Source organism: Chlamydotis macqueenii, chromosome Z (assembly GCF_036417535.1).
Source record: "Chlamydotis macqueenii isolate bChlMac1 chromosome Z, bChlMac1.mat, whole genome shotgun sequence".
NCBI classification, from domain to species: Eukaryota; Metazoa; Chordata; class Aves; order Otidiformes; family Otididae; genus Chlamydotis; species Chlamydotis macqueenii.
The window spans coordinates 8062696-8085667 of NC_141593.1; the positions used below are offsets into that span (position 1 = coordinate 8062696).

General features: G+C 50.4%; 2 protein-coding genes across 6 annotated transcripts in view; one reads left to right on the forward strand and one right to left on the reverse strand.

Moving 5' to 3' along the window:
- Positions 1–1143: 1143 nt before the first annotated feature.
- UBAP2 (ubiquitin associated protein 2) overlaps positions 1144–22972 on the reverse strand; it is a 139985-nt gene continuing 118156 nt past the window's right edge. For 4 of the 5 annotated variants that reach the window (XM_086769832.1, XM_086769830.1, XM_086769829.1 and 1 more), the window contains 7 exons: positions 9131–9209; positions 7447–7661; positions 5975–6074; positions 5784–5891; positions 4276–4343; positions 3497–3688; positions 1144–2094 (listed from right to left, as the gene is read on the reverse strand). In XM_086769832.1, the coding sequence (XP_086625958.1) occupies positions 1999–2094; positions 3497–3688; positions 4276–4343; positions 5784–5891; positions 5975–6074; positions 7447–7661; positions 9131–9209 (858 nt within the window). In that variant the 3' untranslated portion in view covers positions 1144–1998. The remainder of the gene's footprint in view (positions 2095–3496; positions 3689–4275; positions 4344–5783; positions 5892–5974; positions 6075–7446; positions 7662–9130; positions 9210–22972) is intronic. The other variant, XM_086769833.1, reaches the window with a different exon arrangement.
- On the forward strand, positions 13992–14735 carry LOC104475033 (interferon). The gene has a single exon (XM_010124638.2). It carries the CDS (start codon positions 13992–13994, stop codon positions 14733–14735), a length of 744 nt encoding a protein of 247 aa, XP_010122940.2.

Below are 22972 nucleotides of genomic sequence, written 5' to 3' on the forward strand. Positions count from 1 at the left end.
CTCAATGGAGTGCACCCTCAGCAAGTTTGCCGAAGACACCAAGCTGTGTGGTGCCGTTGACACGCTGGAAAAGAGGGAAGCCATCCAGAGGAACCTTGACAGGCTGGAGAGGTGGGCCCGTGCCAACCTCATGAAGTTCAACCAGGCCAAGTGCAAGGTCCTGCACCTGGGTCATGGCAATCCCAGGCACAAATACAGGCTGGGCGGGGAATGGATGGAGAGCAGCCCCGAGGAGAAGGACTTGGGAGTCATGCTGGGTAAGAAGCATGTGCTTGCAGCCCAGCAAGCCAACTGCATCCTAGGCTGCACCAAGACGAGCATGGCCAGCAGGCTGAGGGAGATAAACATGTTCTGGTGAGACCCCACCTGCATTGAGTTCTGGAGCCCCCAACATAAGGAGGACATGGACCAGTTCGAGAGGGTCCAGAGGAGGCCACGAAGATGATCGGAGGGCTGGGGCACCTCTGCTGTGAGGACAGGCTGAGGGAGTTGGGGCTGTTCAGTCTGGAGAAGAGAAGGCAGTGGAACAGGTTGCCCGGAGAGATGGTGGATGCCCCAGCCCTGGAAACGTTCAAGGCCAGGCTGGATGAGGCTCTGAGCAACCGGATCTGGTTGGAGATGTCCCAGCTCCTTGCAGGGGGACTGGACTGGATGGCCTTTAAAGGTCCCACCATTCTACGACACCAGAGGCAGAGGGCTGATGCTTATGGCAGGAGTCAGGGGGCTGTGTGAGACCCTGTCCCTGCTGCAGGTGCCTGTGAGCTCTCAGCACCAGGTGCACTCACCTTTGTCACGGTATTCTGCATCCCCTGCAGACCCATCTGCTGCTCTTGCCCTCACAGCTCAGCTTTTGTTGCAGGAGCAGGTGAAAAGGGAAAGGCTGTAAAAGCAAAACTGCTCCTGGAGCCTTTGAAAATGCAGACAAACACCAGTGATACGCTCAGATCTTTATTAGGTGGGAGAAGGGCTGAAAAGAAATTCAACTCCTAAAACATTCACTGCACTGGTGCAGGACAAGAAGGACCAGGAGTTGCCTCCAGGGTCTTACTTTTGAAAAAGAGTGAGGAGGGACACGTGAAGTTTCCATCCAGTAGCTCTCTCGTTCCTTGGCAGGGTGGCTCAGGGCAAAAAACAAGTACAAGACACAGCTTATATTTTTATTTAAGAAACCACTACATAGTTTCTGCCTCTAATGATGCAAAGGAGGTTCCAGGACACACTGAGCCATCTGAAGTCTCTTGCTAGGGAAACAAAAAAAAACCAACCCCACAAACAGAAAATAAACCCCCTTTTTTTTTTTTTCTTTATTATGCAAAACTTGAAAAATATAAAGGTGAGGCTGCAGCTCAGGGCCACAGTGACCCAACTGCCCACAAGAGTTTATCTTCCACAGCAAGAGGGAGGGAGGAGATGAAAGAAACAGGAAGGACCACAAAATATTTTTTTTCTTTCTTTTTCTCTTTAAAGTAATAGCTCTACTGGGGGCAGAAATCAAACCAACAGGACACATCTTGAATCTTTTTTGGGGGGAGGAGGCAGGCCTCCTTATTTGCCTGAATTTAGAACTGCATTAAATAAATGGGCTCCAGCTCGAAAAAAAAATGGCACAGTTTGTCTTTGACAGAGTTATAAAGCCCATAGAGCTTAAAAAAACAAGGAAGGATGCCCTGGTACAGATGGGAAATGAATAATTAGTTTTCCTTCAAAGAAAATAAAACAGGCTGCAAGATGCAGAAAACCACATTTAGGCTCTATTACATTTACAAATACATACATAAATATATTACATACAACAGCAACTCAAAGAGGAAGCGGGCGAGTCACACAGAGAGGATGGCTGGCTGGCTGCAGTTCTCCCCGCACAGACATTTGGCTGAGCAGTTACTTCTTCTGATAATTCCAGGAATGGGCTTCGGCTTTTTCTCTTTTTTTTTTTTTTTCCCCCCTCTTTCTCCTCCTCCTCTCATTTCATTCTTTCCCCCCTCCCCGGTTTCAGATTTAGTTTGTCCAGTATGGAGAAGTGCCATAGGCGGTTTTGGTAGCCTGAGACTTTTGCTGCATGGTGCTGGGTTGGTTGCGTTGACCAGATCCACCCTAGAAATAAGAAAAGGAGACAGGAACATCAGCGCTCCCAGGAAAACAAGCCCATGTGAGCATCATCAGAAGAGCTGCCACCCCCAGGGACAGCCCTGACACCCACCAACGCAGCAGTGCTTCCCCTGAACAGGTCTGCTTCTGCTCTGCAACACCTCCACATCTCACAATCCAGGACGAACGGCCAGAGAGACACCAAGCAGGAGCGCAGGGATGCACCATCCCACCCCCTCGCCCCTCCAAGACAGGTTCAAGCACAAGGAAGGAGAGGAGCAGGACTGGGGACAGCAAAGGAACTCTCAAGGTGTATGGAGGCGGTGCGCCAGCCAAGGATGTCACACCCTGGGAGAGAGAAGTAATTTCCTATTTCTGGTCTCTAAGGCAGAACACTTTTTTTTCAGGGAACAGTTATAGTGAGGAGAGGAAACACACAGGCTGGTGAAACCAGATCAGACAGCAGAGTCAACATGCAAGCTGCAAGGGGATGCTTGGTATTTTCCCCCAGAGTTACCAGCACTCACATCCTGCTCTCCTGTCACAGTCAGGGGACAGCAGCACCTGCCTCAACTTCACACCTCACAGCCCACCTCTCCACACCCCACCCACATCAGGATGGCCTTTTCACAGAATCACAGGCTGGCTTGGTCACCATTCCAGTAAAAAAGTGTTTCCCGATATTGAGAGGGAACCTCCTGCAATTCAGTTTGTGCCCATTGCCTCTGTCCCTGTCACTAGGCACCACTAGGCACTGGCTCCATCCCCTTTACACCCTCCCGTCAAGTATTTATATACATTGGTGAGATCCCCCGCCGAGCCTGCTGTTTTCCAGGCTGAACTATCCCAGCTCTCCCAGCCTCTCCTCATAGGAGAGAAGCTCCAGTTCCTTCATCATCCTTGTGGCCCTTTGCTGGACTCTATCCAGTATGCCCATGTCTCTTGTACTGGGGAGCCCAGAACTGGACACGGGACTCCAGCTGTGGCCTCACCAGTGCTGAGCAGAGGTGAAGGATCATCTCCCTCAGCCTGCTGGCAATACTGTGCCTAATGCAGCCCAGGACACCGCTGGCCTTCTTGGTGGCAACGGCACGTTGCTGGCTCACGGTCACCAGGACGCCCAGGGCCTTTTCTGCCCAGCTGCTTTGGCCCATAGCATATACTGGTGCATAGGGTTGTTTCTCCCCAGGGGCAGGACTTTGCACTTCCCCTTGCTGAACTTCATGAGGTTCCCTCCCCAAGATGGTCAACGGCATTGAGTCTGTCAGTCTGCAATCATTGTCAAGGCCCTCTCCCAATAAGCAAATCAAATGCCAGAGGGAAGCACAAACCCCCAAGAGCTTGCTGCGATGTAGCTGGGCACAATCTGCCCTCGGGCATGCTGCAGAGGCAGAAGGCGCCAACTCACCTGCCCATCTTGCTGAAGATGGTGATGCAGCATCTGGGAATGAGGCTGCTGATGCGCAGGCAGGATATGGAGAAACGGGGCTGGAGCATAACCCGGGGCAGCACCAGGGTTCAGGGGCCCAGTCGATCCGAGAGCAGACGGCAGGCTGAAAGGAGGCGGTGTGCCAGCATGGAATCCCTGCTTGTCAAACGTCTGTATGGGAGGCGAGGGGGACGGCATCAGAGACTGGTGTGAGCGGCCCCACGGTGACCAGACAAGAACAAGACTGGCCCAAACACATCACCTGAACCTTTCACCAACTCCATGAGCAAGCCAAGTCACATCAAATACCTGCACGCACTTCAGCAGGTAGTTTCAGCTCCTGTTCTCACCCATATTTCTGCACCAATGCCTCCAACATTTTATTTTATTTTCACAGCTACTGTGTTTCATTATTTCCCGGACCTCTTTTTACTCAGTAGGACATGGGATGGCCACAGCTGCCTGAAATCAGTCCTTCACACATTGTCGTGCCATCACACTTCATTTGGACCCCGGACACAGCACGCGTGGACAGTGTAGAGCACTACACCTATGCCAGCAGCTGCTGCCAGAAGCTGGCATGGCAGAAGTGGTGGGACAGAGGTGAGACTCCTCTCCAACAGCAAACAGCCAGCATAAGAAATGCCACAGCCTGCTGATCTTGAGACCAACTGGCCTGGGAACAGCCCCAGCACTCCGCAGGAGCAGCTATCAGCCCAGCCTCAGGCCATGAGGGAGGAGGGTCCAGCATTGCTCACCTGAGTCTTGTTATAGACTGAGCCACTGATATCAGGCACACCTGTGTTACTTGAGGTCACAGAAACACCTGGAAAACAAAAGAAGCCACCAACAATGAGAAAGTCAAACACCACATGCCCTGCTGTTGCTGCTGCCAGCCCAGCAGGCTTCTCCATGTTCTCAGACCCACAGCACCCCCACACAGGAAGAGAAGAAAGGGCTCGGTTCCTCACTGCTGCTGCAAAGCAGGAAACTCACCCGCGGGGATAAATCACCCACATCCACGATCCAGCAGTTACCACTTGGATTCAAATGCACTTCACCAGGCAGCAGCTGGCTGCCCTGAACACTCTTTTAAGCTCACGAAAAGGCCAGCTTTTCCCTAGCATTAGGGATGCATTTGGCTCTAGCGCAGCATTCAAGAGCTTTCCAGTAGTGAGCTAGGAGACTCAGCATCTGCTACACATCTGAGCCCTTACCCTCTCACGCGCTGCAGAAGGGTGAGGTCTGCAAGGCTCCTCTGCCCAAAGAGAAAGAGCATCACTGATTCAGGCTGGCTTCTACCTGGACTGGCTGGTGCCACAATAGGCTCAGAAACACTCTCTTATCTGTGAGGTAACTCTCAAACCAGCTACTTAGTCACACTTTTATACGGACTGGCTCTAATAACTTCACTTGGATCAGAATAAAACCAGCTTTGAACCTTTGGCTCATCCAGTGAATCAGGCGACTTGATTCAGAGGGTGTGCACTGCTCTAAGGTTGTACCCATCCTAGGGTATTGCTCTTTTTTGGATTGCTCCTCCACAGAAGAGAGTGTGATCAGGTCTTGGCTGAAGACAGTCCAGTTGGTGTTTCAAATGCACAGCGAATGCTTGGAATTTGCTTAAGCCCAAGGATGAACTAGTTAGTGCTAAGCAGTTCAGTATACATTTCTCAGGTCTAACCAGCATGTGCAGAAGAAAGCTTTCAAATAAGCTTTATAATTTTTTCAACCTTTAGGGTCAAGAAGGAAACACTTCCAGGCATGAAAGAATGCAACAAGTTACGGGGTGTACAGACAGCAGCTGAAACAACAGCCCAAAGATGGGTGAAATGCCCTGCTCGCTCCTAACACATGGCTATCTCAGGTGCCTACCAACACACTCAAAATCATGTCATCATTTGGCAGAGGACCATTTCAGTAGCAGCAGCCAACTGCTTAGGCTTCAAAAACACGGCACTGCTGCATGACCATTGCTCTTCAGCAAAGGAAACTCTAGCAAAGGTAAAAGCTCACCACTTCTCCCATGTGTAACTGTGGACAAAGCTGTGCACCAGCCACACAAATCTTTATGCAAAGTTCAGCCATGAGGTTCAGAGGGAATACCTGGGCCATTAAAAAAGCATTTTGTATACGGGAGATGGAGAAACAGCGTGGACTGTGACCCTGTTTAGAGCTGGCTGCTGTGCTGACTGCACAGCACTGGCAATACTGGGAGTTTGCCCTACTAAATCCCACTCGAGCACCTTCAAGTCTCATGTGTTACCTTTCCCAGGTCCAGTGCCAGCAGATTTGTTTTGTGCTTGAGATGACCCACTGTAGCCTCCTTTGCTGTAATCTCCAGCTGCCGTTCCCTGCGTTAAGTCATCATAGCCTGCTGGTGTGTACAAGACAAGGTGTTACAGTGTGCAAGCAGCTCTGCAGATGCCCACGTGAAAAGCCTGGTGGTAAGCATACCTGTTCCATAGCCGTGTTGCCCATAGCCACTCGCTTGCTGGAAAGGAGTCGACGCGGTGTTCAGGTTGACTCCATGCTGTTTAGCAGATGCTGGGGGTACCTGGACAAAGGAAGGGAACAAAAGGCACCGTTCACTGGGGAATGGCACTCAAAGCACAAGCACCCTCTGCCATCTAGTGGGGAAGGCATTTCCACCTCACACTGGAAATTTAATCCGGAGCTGGGAGCACTGGGACTTCCAGCAGTAACTTGCTGTAGTGGATTTCTGCAAGCCCCAAGTTTTCTGCTAGAGCCGCCTCTCTGATTGCAGTGCAATGCTGTCTCGGAACAGGCTGCGTATTTCTTTCATACGCTCACTCTAAACAGCACATTCTTACCCACAAACCCAAGAAGGAGCAACCACAGTGCTCTCCCTCCAGAATCAAACTGAACTCCCAACTGCTGCCTGAGGCTGTTTCATAAAACACACTCCTACAGGGCCTTAAAATTGACTTATCTACCCTTCTGCCTGGAGGATCCCCCTCTTACCAAATAACATTCTTACTCCTGAGACTACCAGCGCTGCTCTCTGACTCAATGGAGTTTCCTCCATCCTCAGAAGATTTCCTAGGCACTCTCAGCTTGCTGACTCAGCTCTGGGCCTCCCTTTGACTCCCCAGAGACTGGTAAGGGCTTTCAGGAACACTGAGTCCATGAGCTGCAGCTGTCTGCTATGTACAGTAACCTGTGCAGGAGTCCATGTGTTCTAGCCTTTTAGATTTCCTGTTTTCTTCAGGAATGGATTGCAGCTATGTTCTCACGCTTGCACGTTTTTGGGAGATCCCTTGCAGAGTTGGGAAGATAACACTACTCCATTCTTTTGAAATCCCACCTGCAGTACTGCATCCAGCTCTGAGGTCCCCAGGACAAGATAGGCATGGACCTGTTGGAGCAGGGCCAGAGGAGGCCACAAAAATGATCAGAGGGCTGGAGCACCTCTCTTATGAAGAAAGACTGAGAGAGTTGGGGCTGTTCAGCCTGGAAAAGAGAAGGCTCCAGGGAGACCTTAGACCAGCCTTTTAATACTTAAAGGGGGCTTACAAGAAGAAAATATTTTTACCATGCCCTGTAGTGATAGGACAAAGGGCAATGGTTTTAAATTGAAAAGGGGGTCAAGGGGCAGGTTTAGATTGGACATAAGGAAGAAATTTTTTTATGACAAGGGTCGTGAGACACTGGAACAGGTTGCCCAGAGATATTGTGGGCACCTCATCACTGGAAGTGTTCAAGGTCAGGCTGGATGGGGCTTTGAGCAGTCTGATCTAGTGAAAGATGCTCCTGCCCATGACAGGGGAAGTTGGACTAGATGATCTTTGAAGGTGCCTTCCAACCCAAACTATCTTGTAATTCCAAGACGTAGAAGGTTTAGACTGGAGGGAGTGAAATCAGAGAAGCATGGAAGGAGGGGTTACAGTTTAGCCTGTCACACTTACAAACATGGTTGGCCCATACTGGAACGCACTGGGTACACCGGGCACACCAGCGTAATAAGGTAACCCAGTGTAGCTGTACCCTGGGGGCAGAGTCGGGTTGAGGAAGGGCTGCTGAGTCGTATGGTGAGTCTGCGTCTGGTTCTGCTGCGGCTGGGCGAGTGTGGTAGCAGGAGCAGGGGAGGCAGAATCCCCACGGCCAAATTTTGCTACATCACCTGCGAAAGAGAGAACTAATCAGAAAAGCTATCAAAGCTACTCCAGAAGTGATGGATTCAAAGGATTCAAATCCTTTGAATACAAGCAGACAACTACAGAAGAGAGCACATCCTACACTTGGAAGCCTGCAGTTGTTCATGGGAAGCGCTCTCCTGGTCTTTGTTCCTGACGGCCACAGGAACATTGCCTGTTTGCGGCACAGAACTTCGTGCCATGACTAATCCATTGACAAAATGGAGATACCAATACTTACCTATCTCACGCAGTCTGAACAGCTTCATCACTATCAGATCATTGCAATAAAACATGCTAAAAGCAGAAGTATGGTAAATAGCCAAAGAGCCAATGGTTGCTGGGTTAAGGTGTGACTCTCCTGGAGGTTAAACTGATTAGCTAAGCTTCACTGGGCTGAAAGCAAGTTAGGATTTACAGGCAGTGATGGGCATATTTTTGTCAATGTCTGTTTATTCGTCAAGCATGACTAGTTAGATATCTGATTCCTCACACCACCAAAGTTCTGGAGACAGTAGCTGAAGGCCAGGAAAGCAAGGCTTGCATCGCAGACCACCTTATTGAAGAAGTAGGAAGGGAAATTTCGTTATTAACTCAAAAGTAGCCTCCCAAGAGAAGTGATTACGAAGCAGAAACCTCCCGAACACTTGCATTTTTCTGGCAGCCTACAGAGCAGCATGTTCACATGTTTTTTTAGGGTGCTGACATATATGAATCACATCTCTCTCATTCTCATTGTTGGTTACCAAGAAGTATGACAACACTCAATACTGGCATTACAGGATTTATAATACCTATGGCTACAGTTTTAAGCTGTAATCAGATGGTAGTGGAAGAAAACCACTGGCTGAAAATCCTTGATGGCATTAATGCCATCTTTGCATGATGATAACTGAAGAGGAAGAGCAGGAATGAGGAATGGCTTCGTAGACCCCATGCTTTTGGGAATGGAGTCCATAAGATTTGAGGGGGGCGGGGTGAAGGGACAGCATGCTAGATTTGGCTCCTACTAGGAACGCACAAGTGCTAAAATGGCAATAATGAGGTACAGGGAGCTGCTGAGAGGGGTCTATTCCAGGGCCAAAAAAGTAAAATAAGCCAGTCGAATTTCAAGAAGAATCATTAAGCTATGGAATATTTTTAGCACCTGTGCATTGTTGGGAAGGGCATCAGATGACACTGTCGTTTACATTCGTAACAATTTTGCACTTATTCTCAAAGGCTATTCAACTTAGTCTCAGAAGTTGTCACGTATGAATTACTGACCAAAACCATTAAGAAACATCAGTGTCAGAGTTGAAAGGGAGATACTTGCTTGTGTTTTACTTGTTTGGACTGATGGGTTTAACTGCTTACAGAAGGGAAAAATGATTGCTCTTTCAAGCAACAGCAGGATGACCTGCATTTAGAAACCAGCACATCTCACTCACCGTCCTCATTTTTAAATAGCACTCACCTGAGTATGGGTTGTTAGCAAGGCTCCCATCTCTGCCTGTCAAGGTTGCAGGAGCAGGGAATGTAATTCCATAGTAATCCTTGGAAAGAAACAATATCATTTATTAACAGTTGAAACTGTAACAGAGCTGGACAGCTCTGATGAGCCCTGTATCATATGCATAAGAAAATTTAAAAAGGAAGAACTAAAGGAAGTTTGGGCAGAAGTTGACCTTATCGCCTACAGCAGAGCTGAAGATTTACCTGGATTCTCAACTTCCAAACAAACCTACTTTTTAGATATGTTAAATATTATATACAAATACTTCATCTCTTAATGGTAAGTTAAAGGCAATGACTAAATACTTTCCCCTCCAAACTGGCAACTCTCAACAGTCATCTTCCAGCAACACTACACCTGGAAGAGCAACAGATCACCAGGGACCAAAGACCTGGGGTCAGATCAGGACTGTAATTGCTATGTGGATGTACCGTAAAAGTATTACCCTTGTACCATGCCTGTTTTCTAAGTGGAAAAGTCAGCTAGGAAAACAGCACAAACACTTTAAAAAAAGGGGGGGGAAGAAAAATATTTACTATCTGATGACTGGAAAACTTATTTATACTACGTTACAGGAGACTTCAGATCAGTAGTCTCCAAAGTAGCTTGCGTGTCATAGTTTAGCCCCACTCAGGACGAGTTGACACAGTCTCTTCCACTCCTCCACCCTCCGAGGGAACAGGGAGAGATAATATAAGAAAAAGGCCTGAGGTTTGAGATAAGGACAGGGAGAGACATTACAGTTACCGTTACGGGTAAAACAGACTTGACTTGGGGAAAACTATTTGTTTATTATTAAAACCAAAGCAGGATAATGAGACAGAGAACAAGATAACCTCCCTCCACCCTTCCCTCTTCCCAGGCTTAACATTACCTCTAACTCCTTCCCCGCCCTGAGCAGCACAGGGGAGAAGAGGGAATGGAGATTGCAGTCAGTTCATCACACGTTGTTTCACGCCGCTGCTTCGTCATCAGGGGAAGAACTCCTCACATTCCTCCCCTGCTCCAGCGTGGGGTCCCTCCCACGGGCTGCAGTCCTTTGTGAAACTGCTCCGGCATGGGTCGTCTCTTCCACGGGGTGCAGTCCCTCCCAAACAGCTGCCCCAGCGTGGGCCCTCCACGGGCCACAGCTTCAGTCCGCATCCGCCTGCCCCGGTGTGGGGTCCTCCCCGGGCTGCAGGGGGATCTCTGCTCCTCCGTGGGCCTCCATGGGCTGCAGGGGCACAGCCGGCCTCACCATGGGCTGCACCACGGGCTGCAGGGGAATCTCTGCCGGGAGCAGCGTTACTGCTGTCCCTCCTTCTGCACTGACCTTGGTGTCTGCAGCCGTTCCTCTCACCAGAAATTCTTCACAACCGGCTCAGGCAGACGCCTCTCAGGTTCTCTTCACACCTCCTCTCCTCTCCACTTCTTGCAGCCGGGCCGGGCCGAGTTGGGCCCAGTCGGCCGCCCGGCGGGAGGCCAGAGGGTGAGGGCTGCAAGGCCCACAAGGCTCACGCCTCCCCCTCTCTGGCCCTGCTTCTGCTTCTTTACTCTTTTTTTTTTTTTTTTTTTTTTTGGTTATTTTTCCCTTCTTAAATACGTTATCATAAAGGAGTTATCACTGTCACAAATTGGCTCGGCCCTGCCCAGCAGTGTGTCCACCCTAGGCCTGGCCGAGTCCACTGGACAAAGGGGAAACTTCTAGAAGCTCCTTCCAGAAGCTGCCACCGTAGCCCCCCTTCAACTAAATAAAACCAGGACAGTGCACAAGGCAATCTACTGGGATGCATGAGGAAACTGTTTTTGGTATAACTAATAAATAAAATTTTAAAAAATTAAAATAAGTATTTGTTTAACCTTTCTCTCACCCTTTTTCATTTTATTTTTGTGTATGTTTTATAACATATGTTATTAGTACAGTAGTATATGTATAAATTTAGAAATAAAAATACATTGTGAGCAAATGCTCACAAATGTTTTTACTGATGGAGTGTGTGATCCAAAGAGGTGGAGACCACTGCCTTAGGTCATTCTTCCAGGTCCTTTACAGGAAGGCAAGACAGTCCTCACCCTAGAAAGCTTGCACTCCGAGACGACAGGAGATGTCAGCAAAACAAAGTAGCATTTTGTCTTCAGTTTGGGAGAAAAAGAGAAAAAAGTTTGCCCTTCCCTCTCTGGTTGAACTCCACATGTGGGGCTTTTTTTCCTCCTAATTCTCATGGTTTACTCCTCACTACATCCAATCCATTGGAAGTTAATGCTTTAATCACTAACATATCCATTTTCACACATTCTCCACCACTGGAAAAACATCCTCCTCCTTCACACTCCTCTCTGCAAATTCCCCAGCACCTCAAATGTTTTCTCTGAGTTGACAGCGCCTTCCACCTTGCTGCATTTCTGAGCATGACACCCGTTTCATAGAATCATAGAATCATAGAATGGTTAGGGTTGGAAGGGACCTTCAAAGGTCATCTAGTCCAACCCCCCTGCAAGGAGCAGGGACATCCCTGACTAGGTCAGGTTGCTCAGAGCCTCATCCAGCCTGGCCTTGAATGTTTCCAGAGATGGGGCCTCCACCACCTTTCTGGGCCACCTGTTCCAGTGTTCTATAACTTGCATCGTAAAAAATTTTTTCCTAATTTCTAATCTAAATCTACCCCCCTCTATTTTAAAACCATTACCTCTCGTCCTATCACAACAGGCCCTACTAAACAGCCTTTCCCCATCTTTCTTGTAGGCCCCCTTGAGGTACTGGAAGACCGCTATCAGGTCTCCCCGGAGCCTTCTCTTCTGCAGGCTGAACAGCCCCAACTCTCTCAGCCTGTCCTCATAGGAAAGGAGCTCCAGCCCTCTTACCATCTTCGTGGCCCTTCTCTGGACCTTCTCCAACTGGTCCATGTCCTTCTTGTGTTGGGGGCTCCAGAACTGGACACAGGACTCCAGGTGGTTTCCTACACCCAGTCCTCCATGACTGAGCATGAAATAACCCAGCAAAGATTTAGTATTGCAGCCACCTTCTGTAACATGAAATGGTGCCATATTTCATCATCCTTTCCTTCTCAGGTAATCCCATGTTATCAACTCTGGCATGAATCACTTAACAAAACACAACCAAATTCACATTAAAAGTCTTAGCCAGGCTACTCAAAAGCAGTGCTCCTGTCTCTTTTTGAGGAAAATGCCACAAAAAGCAGGTTTGGAGAAGAGATCTGAACAGGATTTAGTGGACATGAACTGGAACTGACACACTAGCATTTCCCCCTATATATAAACTGGACAAAATATATCCAAATTCACATAAGAACAAAGTCTAAGGATTGCAGTTATTCCCCCTGTCTCTCAGGTAGCGGAAAACACAGTGCTGAATATCCCTATCCCACACACCTGTGCAGATACACATTAAAAAAAAAATCAGAAAATACGAGCACAAGTCAGTTATCTTTGCACTTCATGCCCACCCATGGGAAAACATGCAGAAGAGGCAGTCTGCTTTTCAAACAAAACGGGTATTTCCTGACCAACAGAAGTCATGCAGGAAAAGATGCCCAAAGTCAAAACTGAAATGCCAGGAATAGACTCAAAAAGCGAGAAAGGAAAGGACTGAAAAACGTTAAGTGATCTGACGTAATAGATTTAAGCTGCTCGCTAGGTACCACACACACCAGCTAAAACATTTGTAAAATCTCTGCTGCACAGACAGCTTGCAACAGACCAACAGGAAAGATAGCATATCCCGATGTAATACACCGCAAAATAATAAACATAGTGAGATTCTTTACATCATCGACATATATATTAAGAAATTGAGTTAAACTAGGAAAGAACTCCCTCTTACACCGCAGGGGAAACTCCTTCTCGCTGTATCAGCAGCCACTGGTACCTCTGGCTGCTGGAAGCTTCCCAGGAAGCAGTGATAACACGCACTTGGGACTCTGCCCCACTTTCACTTTCTAGATGTAAGCAGACTGGGTCATCAAAGACAAATATTCCCACTAGCTCCTGCCTCCCAAACACCACGCTGCCCAATTTCTACAATAAACCCAAAACACAACAAAAACCCACAAAATCTAGAAATCACAATCATTGATGAAAAATCCTTTGTGACATTTATGCATTTATTTTTAAATATCAGTGAGCTCAGGATAAATAACTTGGGGGGGTGGGAGGATGAGAGATGACCACAAAAGTATTCTGCAAGATGTTTGCAGAGAGAGGAAAAACTCTCCACGAATAAAGCTGCAGATGCTATAGAGAAAGGGGAAAAAAAAAAAAAAAAAAAAAAGGACTGACAAACTAAAAATATTGGTCAATAAGAAACAAAGGAAAACATGCATTAACTCATATAAACAAATATTATCAAAGCATTAAAAAAGAAGAATAGATGTTGGTAGGTAGAGGAACTTGCAAATAAAAAGGAAGAAAGGCAACTCACAAAAGAGAGAAAAGAAACCCTGAAATGCACCCCCAGCACAGCTGCCCCAAAAGCCTCCGCTGCCATGTTTTCACATCTCCCCCGGAGCCACAGAGGAGCTGGGCTCTCCCTGCACCTCGACAGCAGCCCTGGGAAAAAAACAGCTCCTCTTCCGTACGGCAGGGCCACCTCCTGCTCACACTTTGACAAGCACAACAAAAGGCTCCAGGAGAAAGTAAACAGAAAGCAAAACTGAAAATGGAAACAGGGAAATTCTGTCTAGATGATGATGATGATGAAAGGAAAGCCGGCGCACCGCATAAAGGCGCTCGGCCACCCAGCAGCACCCCAACCACAGCGCCCACCCGCACCAAGCCCGACTAGGCTCCTGCCCGGCACGGCTCAGGCACCACAGGCGGCTCCACCATGCCTGCGCCCGCAACCCCACAGCCCCGCCTGACGCACTGCGCACCAACCCTCCTGCTCCTCCTCACCGCTCTCGCCACCGCCCTCGCCTGCCACCACCTGCGGCCCCGCCACGACACCTTCCCCTGGGACAGCCTCCAGCTCCTCCAGGCCATGGCTCCCAGCCCGCCACAGCCCTGCCAACGCCACCACGCGCCCTTCCTCTTCCCCAACACCCTCCTCCACAACAACCACCCGCAGCAAGCCGCCGCCACCGCCCTGCGCATCCTCCAGCACCTCTTCGCCACCCTCAGCAGCCCCAACACCCCGCAACACTGGGACCACCACGCACGGCATCACCTCCTCAACAACATCCAGCATTACATTGACCACCTGGAGCACTGTGTGCCAGCCAACGGCATGCTCTTCAAAAGGCAAGGCCCACGCAACCTGGTGCTCACCATCAACAAGTACTTCAGGGACATCCAGCACTTCCTCCACGCCCACAACCACAGCGCCTGCGCCTGGGACCACGTCCGCCTACAAGCTCGCATCTGCTTCCAACATATGGACACACTCATACGGCAAATGAAGAGCCGAGCTGCTCCTGCCCTCGGTCAAACCTACCCGCGCCGAAGGCCCATCCTCAGTCAACGCCAGCGGGCACAGATCGAGCAGAGGCAGGAGCAGTCTGGGCTGGGATTGCTCAGCACTGCTCACACCTTCTCCAGCCAGGAGCCTGGGCTGACGAGGAAATCGGCATGACTGCGGTGAGGCCAGATCCAGGCTGCGGCACAGCTTGTGCACCCACACCGCAGCCACACCTTCGCTGGAAAGGAAGGAGGAGGAACTTGCTATGCTGCATGCACATAGACAGCTGGGAGGCAATGGGGAGAGGGCTAATATTTATTACTCATGGCGTTATCCAGCCTGTCCAGACTGCAGCCTCCCCGGATGGAGGGGAAGGTCTCCATGGACACCACAGGACTCTCACGCCAATGACTATTTATCACAGAGCTCTATTTATTTATTTATTTATATTGCAGACCGTCCACTTATTTATTTATTTATTAACTTGTTGGAAATAAAGACTTTTTGCAAAAACAGAAGAAAAAAGAAAAGAGGTGGTCATCATGTATGTACTTGACAGGCAAAGACAGGGGCTCTGCATGTCACCAGGGATGAGTTTCCCTCCTGCAGCCCGTCCCACCGATGCCTCCTGCCCCAGTTGAAGGCTTTGGATAGCCGGCCACTCTCAGGGACCCACCACGGTCCTTCAAGCCCACAGGCATCTCCTGCCACTGCCAGACCCTCAGAGCACGCACTCACCCAGGTGATATGATACTTGCCCTGCCTGCTCCTCCTTTCCCACCACCCACCCTCCTCTCCCTTCCCAATCCTCTCCCACTGCTGAGACACGAAAGCCACCTCCATACCACCACCCCACCACAAACAACCATTCAGCAATGCATGCGATTGAAGTAGGGTGGCATGGACAAGGTGCACCTCAAAGAGATAAGCAGGGGGCCCACCAAGGTTTGTGGAGATTTGGAGAAGGAACAGTACCCCAGTGCTACCAACCCTGCACAAGAAACAATAAAAAGCCACGAAAACCACAGAACATGCCCAGGACCGCTCACTGCTCTCCTACAACCATGACAACTGGCCCCAGATGTTCCTGCCTGTGCTCACACACCAGTGACCAAGGGGAACTGCCTCACTACATAGAGTACATGGGCCTAGGCCTTCTTCATCCCATCCTTGGCAAACAAAAAGATACATCCCCCAAACACCACCACCCAACATGGTCCAAACCAACCAGCACAGAGCAGCACAGCATTCTCCATGAAGGAAACTGCCCACCCATCACCAGCACCAGCTGCTCCTTCGCCCCTGAATGACCACTCCAAAAATATCTGCCCTGGGTGTTTTGCCCTTCAAAGATAAACCTGAGCAAGATAGCACAGAAGTTCAGCAGCTTTGGCCTCCTCCTGGAGGGGACAACAAGGTTGTTCTCCATGCTCCACCACCTCCACCACCACATCACTGCAAGGACACTGCTCTGTGCAAACACAAATGGCAACTTGCCATGAAGCAGAAGAGTGAGAAAACAAGTAGGACCAAATATATTCAGATACACAGCAGGATCCCTTCAAGATGCAACTTCCAGGTTGTACTACAGTCCTTCTGATGTTCCTTCTAACCAGAAATGCCCTGTGACTCCAAGCAGGGGGGGGATCTCATTGGCTCTGTCTTCTCTGAAGTGGCTGAAGAAACCAAACCCTCCCCAGCCATAACCACAGAGGAGGAGAGGTAATGACACAAGCTGGAACATGGGGGAAATCAAACACGAAAGAATAAACACATTATCTTTACCATGAAGGCAATACAACATCAGAAGAGAGCTAAGGGAGGTTGTGGGATGTCCATTCCTGGAGATATATCCAAAAGCATCACTGGGTAAGGCCACTGACACCACTTAACCTCAGCAACAGATTGCATGTGGGACCACCAGAGCAAGAGAGATCACTGGAAACAATTTAAAAAATGGAAGAAAAATGATGCACAAACAGCGATAACAAAAAAACACAGCGAGAGAAATCGACAAGTTCCAGTAGTATGAGGGCATAACGTAAGACACATGCGTTTCATCATGCAAACAATGAAAACTGAATGGAATGGAAAAATTTCAATGGAAAATTTGAATTGTTTGTAGAAGATATTTTCCTCTGCACAGCACAATGAGACAGCACTCACAAAAACTTCCTGAACAGGAAAAAAAAAAGGCAAAAATTATCCTATGCAAACATATTTTTGGCAGGGTTTCCTTCATTGTTCAATAAGCAACAGCTTCAACAAGGCTTCTTATGCACCATCACAATGAGGTTCAAACCAAGGAAAGGGAAGCAGAGAGACTGTAGAAGTTTAAACATTAAGTGCTGAATTGCTTAGAGCCAAAGCAACCTCCTCAAAGGACATCCAGACTTAGAGAGCTCCTGAGACTGCTAAGAAATACATCACTTCATAAATCTCACAAAGTAAAAAAAGAAAATATGGAGTCATATGAAAACAAAGATGACAAACATACCGAAAGTAGAAAAACCACAACCAATATAAGAGCATTACATAGGGAAAACAAACTTGGGCAGGAAAGGAAATTCAGTAAATGAGAACATGCACGAGAGCTAGTACAGGAAGGAAAAGAGAAACCACAGGGAAAAAAAAAAAAAAAAAGAAAAAAAAAGAAAAAAAGAGAGCACAACTGCCTCATGTATTCCTCATCCGGGACTTTCATATCTCCCATTAAACCACAAAACTCAACACAGATTAAAAAAAGCTTCCCACCAATGAACAACAAGAAAAGCACTGTCATTCCCTTCCAATGCACAAGCACTCCAGAAATGCACTGTCATAAGATTACCACAGACAGACACCAAAAGTAAAAACCACAATCGGAACTGTAACCTTCCTACGCACCAACCATGCACAGCAAGCCGCCAAAACCACTCTGAGCATCCTCCAGCACTTATGCACCACTTTCTCTCTGCAGAACCTCTGCCAGCCTTTCCCCATCCTCACCACAACCACCTCCCTGGCCCTTGTCTCCTCAACATTCTCCGCCTTCCACCTCTACTTGAGACTGACAGGCGGTCAGTTCTGCAAGCGGGTCGCTACAAGGAACACACGCACCTCCTGGAGCCGCTCCAGAGGAGGGCCACACACACCAGCAGAGGGATGGAACGCCTCTCCTCTAAGCCAAGCCTGAGAGAGTTGGCCCGATTCAGCCTGGAGAAGAGAAGGCTCCACGGACACCGTCTGGTGCCCTTGCGCATAAGAAACGCGGCCTACAACAAAGACGGGAACCGACTTTGTCACAGGCTCTGCACTGACAGCACAACGCGTAACCGTTTTAAACAAGACGACGGTAGAATCCTAGAACGGTTTGGGCTGGAAGGGACCTTCAAAGGTCATCCAGTCCAACCCCCCTGCAAGGAGCAGGGACATCTCCAACCGCATCAGCTTGCTCAGAGCCTTGTCCAACCCAGCCTTGAATGTTGCCGGGGATGAGGCATCTCTGGGCAACCTCTTCCAGTGTTCTGCTACCCTCATTCTAAAACCTTTTCTCCTAATATCTAATGCACCTGGACACCGAGCCACTGACCACCGCTCTCTGAGCGCGGCCAGCCAGCCAATTCCCTATCCACCAAGTGGTCCATCCATCAAATCCATGTCTCTCCAAGATCTCCAAGAGACAAGGATGTCGCGCGGGACAGTGTCAAATGCCTTGCACAAGTCCAGGTGGATGACGTCAGTTGCTTGTCCCTTGTCCACTGATGCTGTAACCCTCTCACACAAGGCCACCAAACTAGTCAGGCACCATCTGCCCTTACTCAAGCCATGCTGGCTCTCACCAGTCACCTCCTTGCTCTCCATCTGCCTCAGCACGGTTTCCAGGAGAATCTGCTCCAGGACCTCGCCACACACAGAGGGGAGCCTGACCACACTGTAGCTCCTCACGCCTTCCTTCTTCCCCTGTTTAAAAACAGGGGTTACCTTACCCCTCTTACACTCCTCGCAAACCTCACCACACTGCCACGACTTCTCAAATACAACGCCCAGCGGCTTGGCCACTTCGTCCACCAGTTTCCTCACGACCTGTGCACGCATCTCATCGGGTCCCATGGTCTTGTGCACCGTCAGGCTCCTCACACATTCCCGAACCTTCTCCTCTTCTGCTGCACTCATAGCTTCTTCATTTGCCCCGTCCCTCATTGTGCCTTCCACAACTTGGCTGCCGTGACTACAGCCCTTCTCCGGGAAGACTCAGGTCAAAAAGGCACTAAGCACCGCAGCCTCCTCCATGTCGCGGGTAACCAGGACACACGTTGCCTTCCGCAGAGGGACTACATTCTCCCTCAACCTCCTTTTGTCCCCAACGGACCTCTACAAGCTTTTCTTCTTGCCCATCATGTCCCTGGCCAGAATCAATGCCATCAGGGCTTGAGCCTCCCTTTCCTCATCACTGGCCGCTCGCACAACCTCTCTGTAATCCTCACACCTTACCTGTCCGCGCTTCCACCCTCTCTAGCCTTCCTGCTTTATTCTCACGAGGTCCAGGAGCTGCTTCTTCAGCCACACAGGCCTCCTGACATCTTTGCCCAACTTCCTCTCCGTTGGGATGCATCGCTCCTGAGCTTGGAGGAGCTGCTCATTGAACATCAAACAGCTTTCCTGGGCCCCTCTTCCCTACACGGCTGCATCCCATGGCACTTGGCCCACGAGATCCCTGAACAAGCCGAAGCCTGCCCTCCTCAAGTCCAGGCCAGAGACCTGCTGTGCAGTCTCCTCACTGCCCCAAACGTCTCCAACTCAGCCATCTCATGGTCACTGCAGACACAGCTGCCCTTGACTTCCACATTTCCCACCAGACGCTCCCTCTTGCTCAGAATGAGCTCCAGCGTGCCACTCCTCCTCGTTGCCTCCTCTACCACTTGCAGGAGGAAGTCACAGAATCATAGAATGGTTAGAGTTGGACGGGACCTTCAAAGGTCATCTAGTCCAATCCCTCTGCAAGGAGCAGGGACATCCCCAACTAGATTAGGTTACTCAGAGCCTCATCCAACCTGGCCTTGAACGTTTCCAGGGATGGGGCTTCCACCACCTCTCTGGGCAACCTGTGCCAGTGTTCTACAACCCTCATTGTAAAAAAGTTTTTCCTAATGTCCAATCTGAATCTACCCCCCTCTATTTTAAAACCATTACCTCTCGTCCTATTGCAACAGGCCCTACTGAACAGCCTCTCCCCATCTTTCTTGTAGGCCCCCTTGAGCTACTGGAAGACCGCTATAAGGCCTCCCCGGAGCCTCCTCTTCTCCAGGCTGAACAGCCCCAACTCTCAGCCTGTCCTCATAAGAGAGGTGCTCCAGCCCTATGATCATCTTCGTGGCCCTCCTCTGGACCTTTTCCAGCTGGTCCATGTCCTTCTTGTGTTGGGGGCTCCAGAACTGGACACAGGACTCCAGGTGGGGTCTCACCAGGGCAGAGTAGAGGGGGAGAATCACCTCCCTCCACCTGCTGGCCATGCTCCTCTTGATGCAGCCCAGGATGCGGTTGGCCTTCTGGGCCGCAAGGGCGCATTGCCAGCTCATGTTGAGCTTCTCGTCCACCATCACTCCCAAGTCCTTCTCCTCAGGGCTGCTCTCAATCCATTCCCCGCCCAGCCTGTATGTGTGCCTGGGATTGCCATGACCCAGGTGCAGGACCTTGCACTTGGCCTGGTTCATGCACTTCATGAGGATGGCACACGCCCACCTCTCCAGCCTGTCAAGGTCCCTCTGGATGGCTTCCCTCCCTTCCAGCGTGTCGATGGCACCACACGACTTGATGTCATCGGTGAACTTGCTGAGGGCGCTATCTATCCCACTGTTCATTTCGCCGACAAAGATGCTAAACAGGGCCGGGCCAAACACGGACCCCTGAGGGACGCCACTCGTGACCGGTCTCCACATGAACATTGAGCCGTTGACCACCTCTCTCTGAGTGCAGCCATCCAGCCAACTCCTTATTCACCAAGTGGTCCGTCCATCAAACCCATGTCTCCCTAGTTTAGAGAGAAGGATGTTGTGCGGGACAGTGTCAAAAGCTTTGCACAAGTCCAGGTAGATGGTATCCATTCCTCGTCCCTTGTCCACCGATGCTGTCACCCCGTCATAGAAGGCCACCAAATTGGTCAGGCACGATCTGCCCTTGGTGAAGCCATGTTGGCTGTCACCAACCACCTCCTTGCTCTTCATGTGCCTTAGCATGGTTTCCGGAACAATCTGCTCCATGACCTTGCCAGGCACAGAGGGGAGGCTGACTGGCCTGGAGTTGCCTGGGTCTTCCTTGTTCCCCTTTTTAAAAATTGGGGTTATGTTCCCTCTCTTCCAGTCATCGGGGACCTCACCAGAACGCCATGACTTCTCAAATACAGTCGCCAGTGGCTTGGCAACTTCATCCGCCAGTTCCCTCAGGACCCGCGGATGGATCTCATCAGGTCCCATGGACTTGCGCACCTTTACGTTCCTCAGATGTTCCTGAACCTGCTCTTTGAGCACAGAGGGCAGTTCTTCATCATCGCAGTCCCTGCTTCCACCTTCTACAGCTTGGGTGGTGGGACAAGAACTCTTGTCTCTGAAGACGGAGGCAAAAAAGTCATTGGGCACTCAGCCTTCTCCATGTCCCGGGTAAACAGGACACCAGTTTCCTTCCGGAGGGGGCCTACATTTTCCTTGGACTTTCTTTTGTCCCCTACATACCCATACAAGCTCTTCTTGTTGCTTTTTATATCCCTGGCCAGATTCACTTCCGTCAGGGCTTCAGCCTTCCTCACCCGATCGCTGGCCACTCGCACAGCCTCTTTGTAGTCCTCCCAGGCTACCTGAATCCGTTTCCACCCTCTATAGGCTTCCTTCTTTACTTTCAGTTGGTCCAGGAGCTCCTTGCTCATCCACGCCGGCCTCCTGGCCTTTTTGCCCGACTTGTTCTTCGTCAGGATGCACCTCTGCTGGGCTTGGAGGAGGTGCGCCTTGAATGTGGACCAACTTTCCTGGGCCCCTCTTCCCTCCAGGGCCGCCTCCCATGGCACTTGGCCCATCAGGTCCCTGAAGAGGCCAAAGGCCGCCTTCTTGAAGTCTAGGGCAGAGAGCTTGCCATGTAGTTTCCTTCCTGCCCCGTGGATCTTGAACTCCACCGTGTCGTGGTCGCTGCAGCCAAGGCTGTCCTTCAGTTTCACAACCACCACCAGCCCCTCCCTGTTGGTGAGCACAAGGTCAAGCATGGCACCCCTCCCTGTCAGCTCCTCTATCGCCTGCAGGAAGAAGTTGTCATCCACGCATTCCAGGAACCTCCTAGACTGCCTGTGCCCTGCCGTGTTGCCCCTCCAACAGATGTCAGGGTGGTTGAAGTCCCCCATGAGAACCAGAGCCTGTGACCGTGAGGCTGCTCCTATCTGGCTATAGAGTGCCTCGTTTGCTCTGTCCTCCTGGCCAGGCGGCCTGTAACAGACCCCCACCCTGTCCCTACCTTTCCTCTGATCTTGACCTGTAAGCTCCCTCTCAGCTATTTTTCCCTCCCCAGCAGGACCTCCACTCACTCCAGCCAGATGCTGACTTAAGTCATCATCCACGCATTCCAGGAACCTCCTGGATTGCCTCTGCCCTGCTCTCTTGACCCTCCACAGATGTCAGGTTGCTTCAAGTCCCCCATGACAACCAGGGCTTGGCACTGCGAGGCTGCTCCTAGCTGCCCGCAGACGGCCTTGTCCGCTCCGTCCTCCTGGACAGGTGGCCTGTAGTAAACACCCACTGGGATGTCCCCTGGCCCTGCCTTTCCTCCTGACCCGGAACATATCAGCTCCTCCTCCACCCCCGACGTGGAACTCCACGCATTTCAGCTGGTTCCTGACACACACAGCGACGTCCACTCCTCTTCTCCCCTGCCTCGCGTTCCTAAAGACCCTCCATCCCTCCATCCAAACGCTCCAGTCATCCTCCATCCCAACACGCCCCCGTGACGCCAACAAGCTCAGAGCTCTGTGCGTCTGCACACATCTCTGCTCTCCAGCTCTTCCTGGTGATTCCCCACGCTACCAGCGTTGCCGTAGACCCACTAAGCCGGGCATCCGGCTGCAGCAACAGGAATCCACACCGGACACAGAGAAGACATTTCTTACCAGCAGCCTGCTGAAACGCTGCAACACGTGGCCCACACAGGTGCTCCACACCCCAGCCCTGAAAACATTCAAGGCCACCTTGCACGGCACTCGCAGCAACCTCACCTTGCTGAAGACGGCCCCGCTCATCGCTGCCCGGGTGGGCCACATGACCTGTAAAGTTCTCTCCCTACCCAAACCATTCCACGACTCTGCGAAGCACAGCCACGGCACAGATCCCTTTCCTTAGCCTGCCTTCGGCACCCTTGCCACTTCCACCATCTCTCACGACAGACGTTGTTCTTGCACT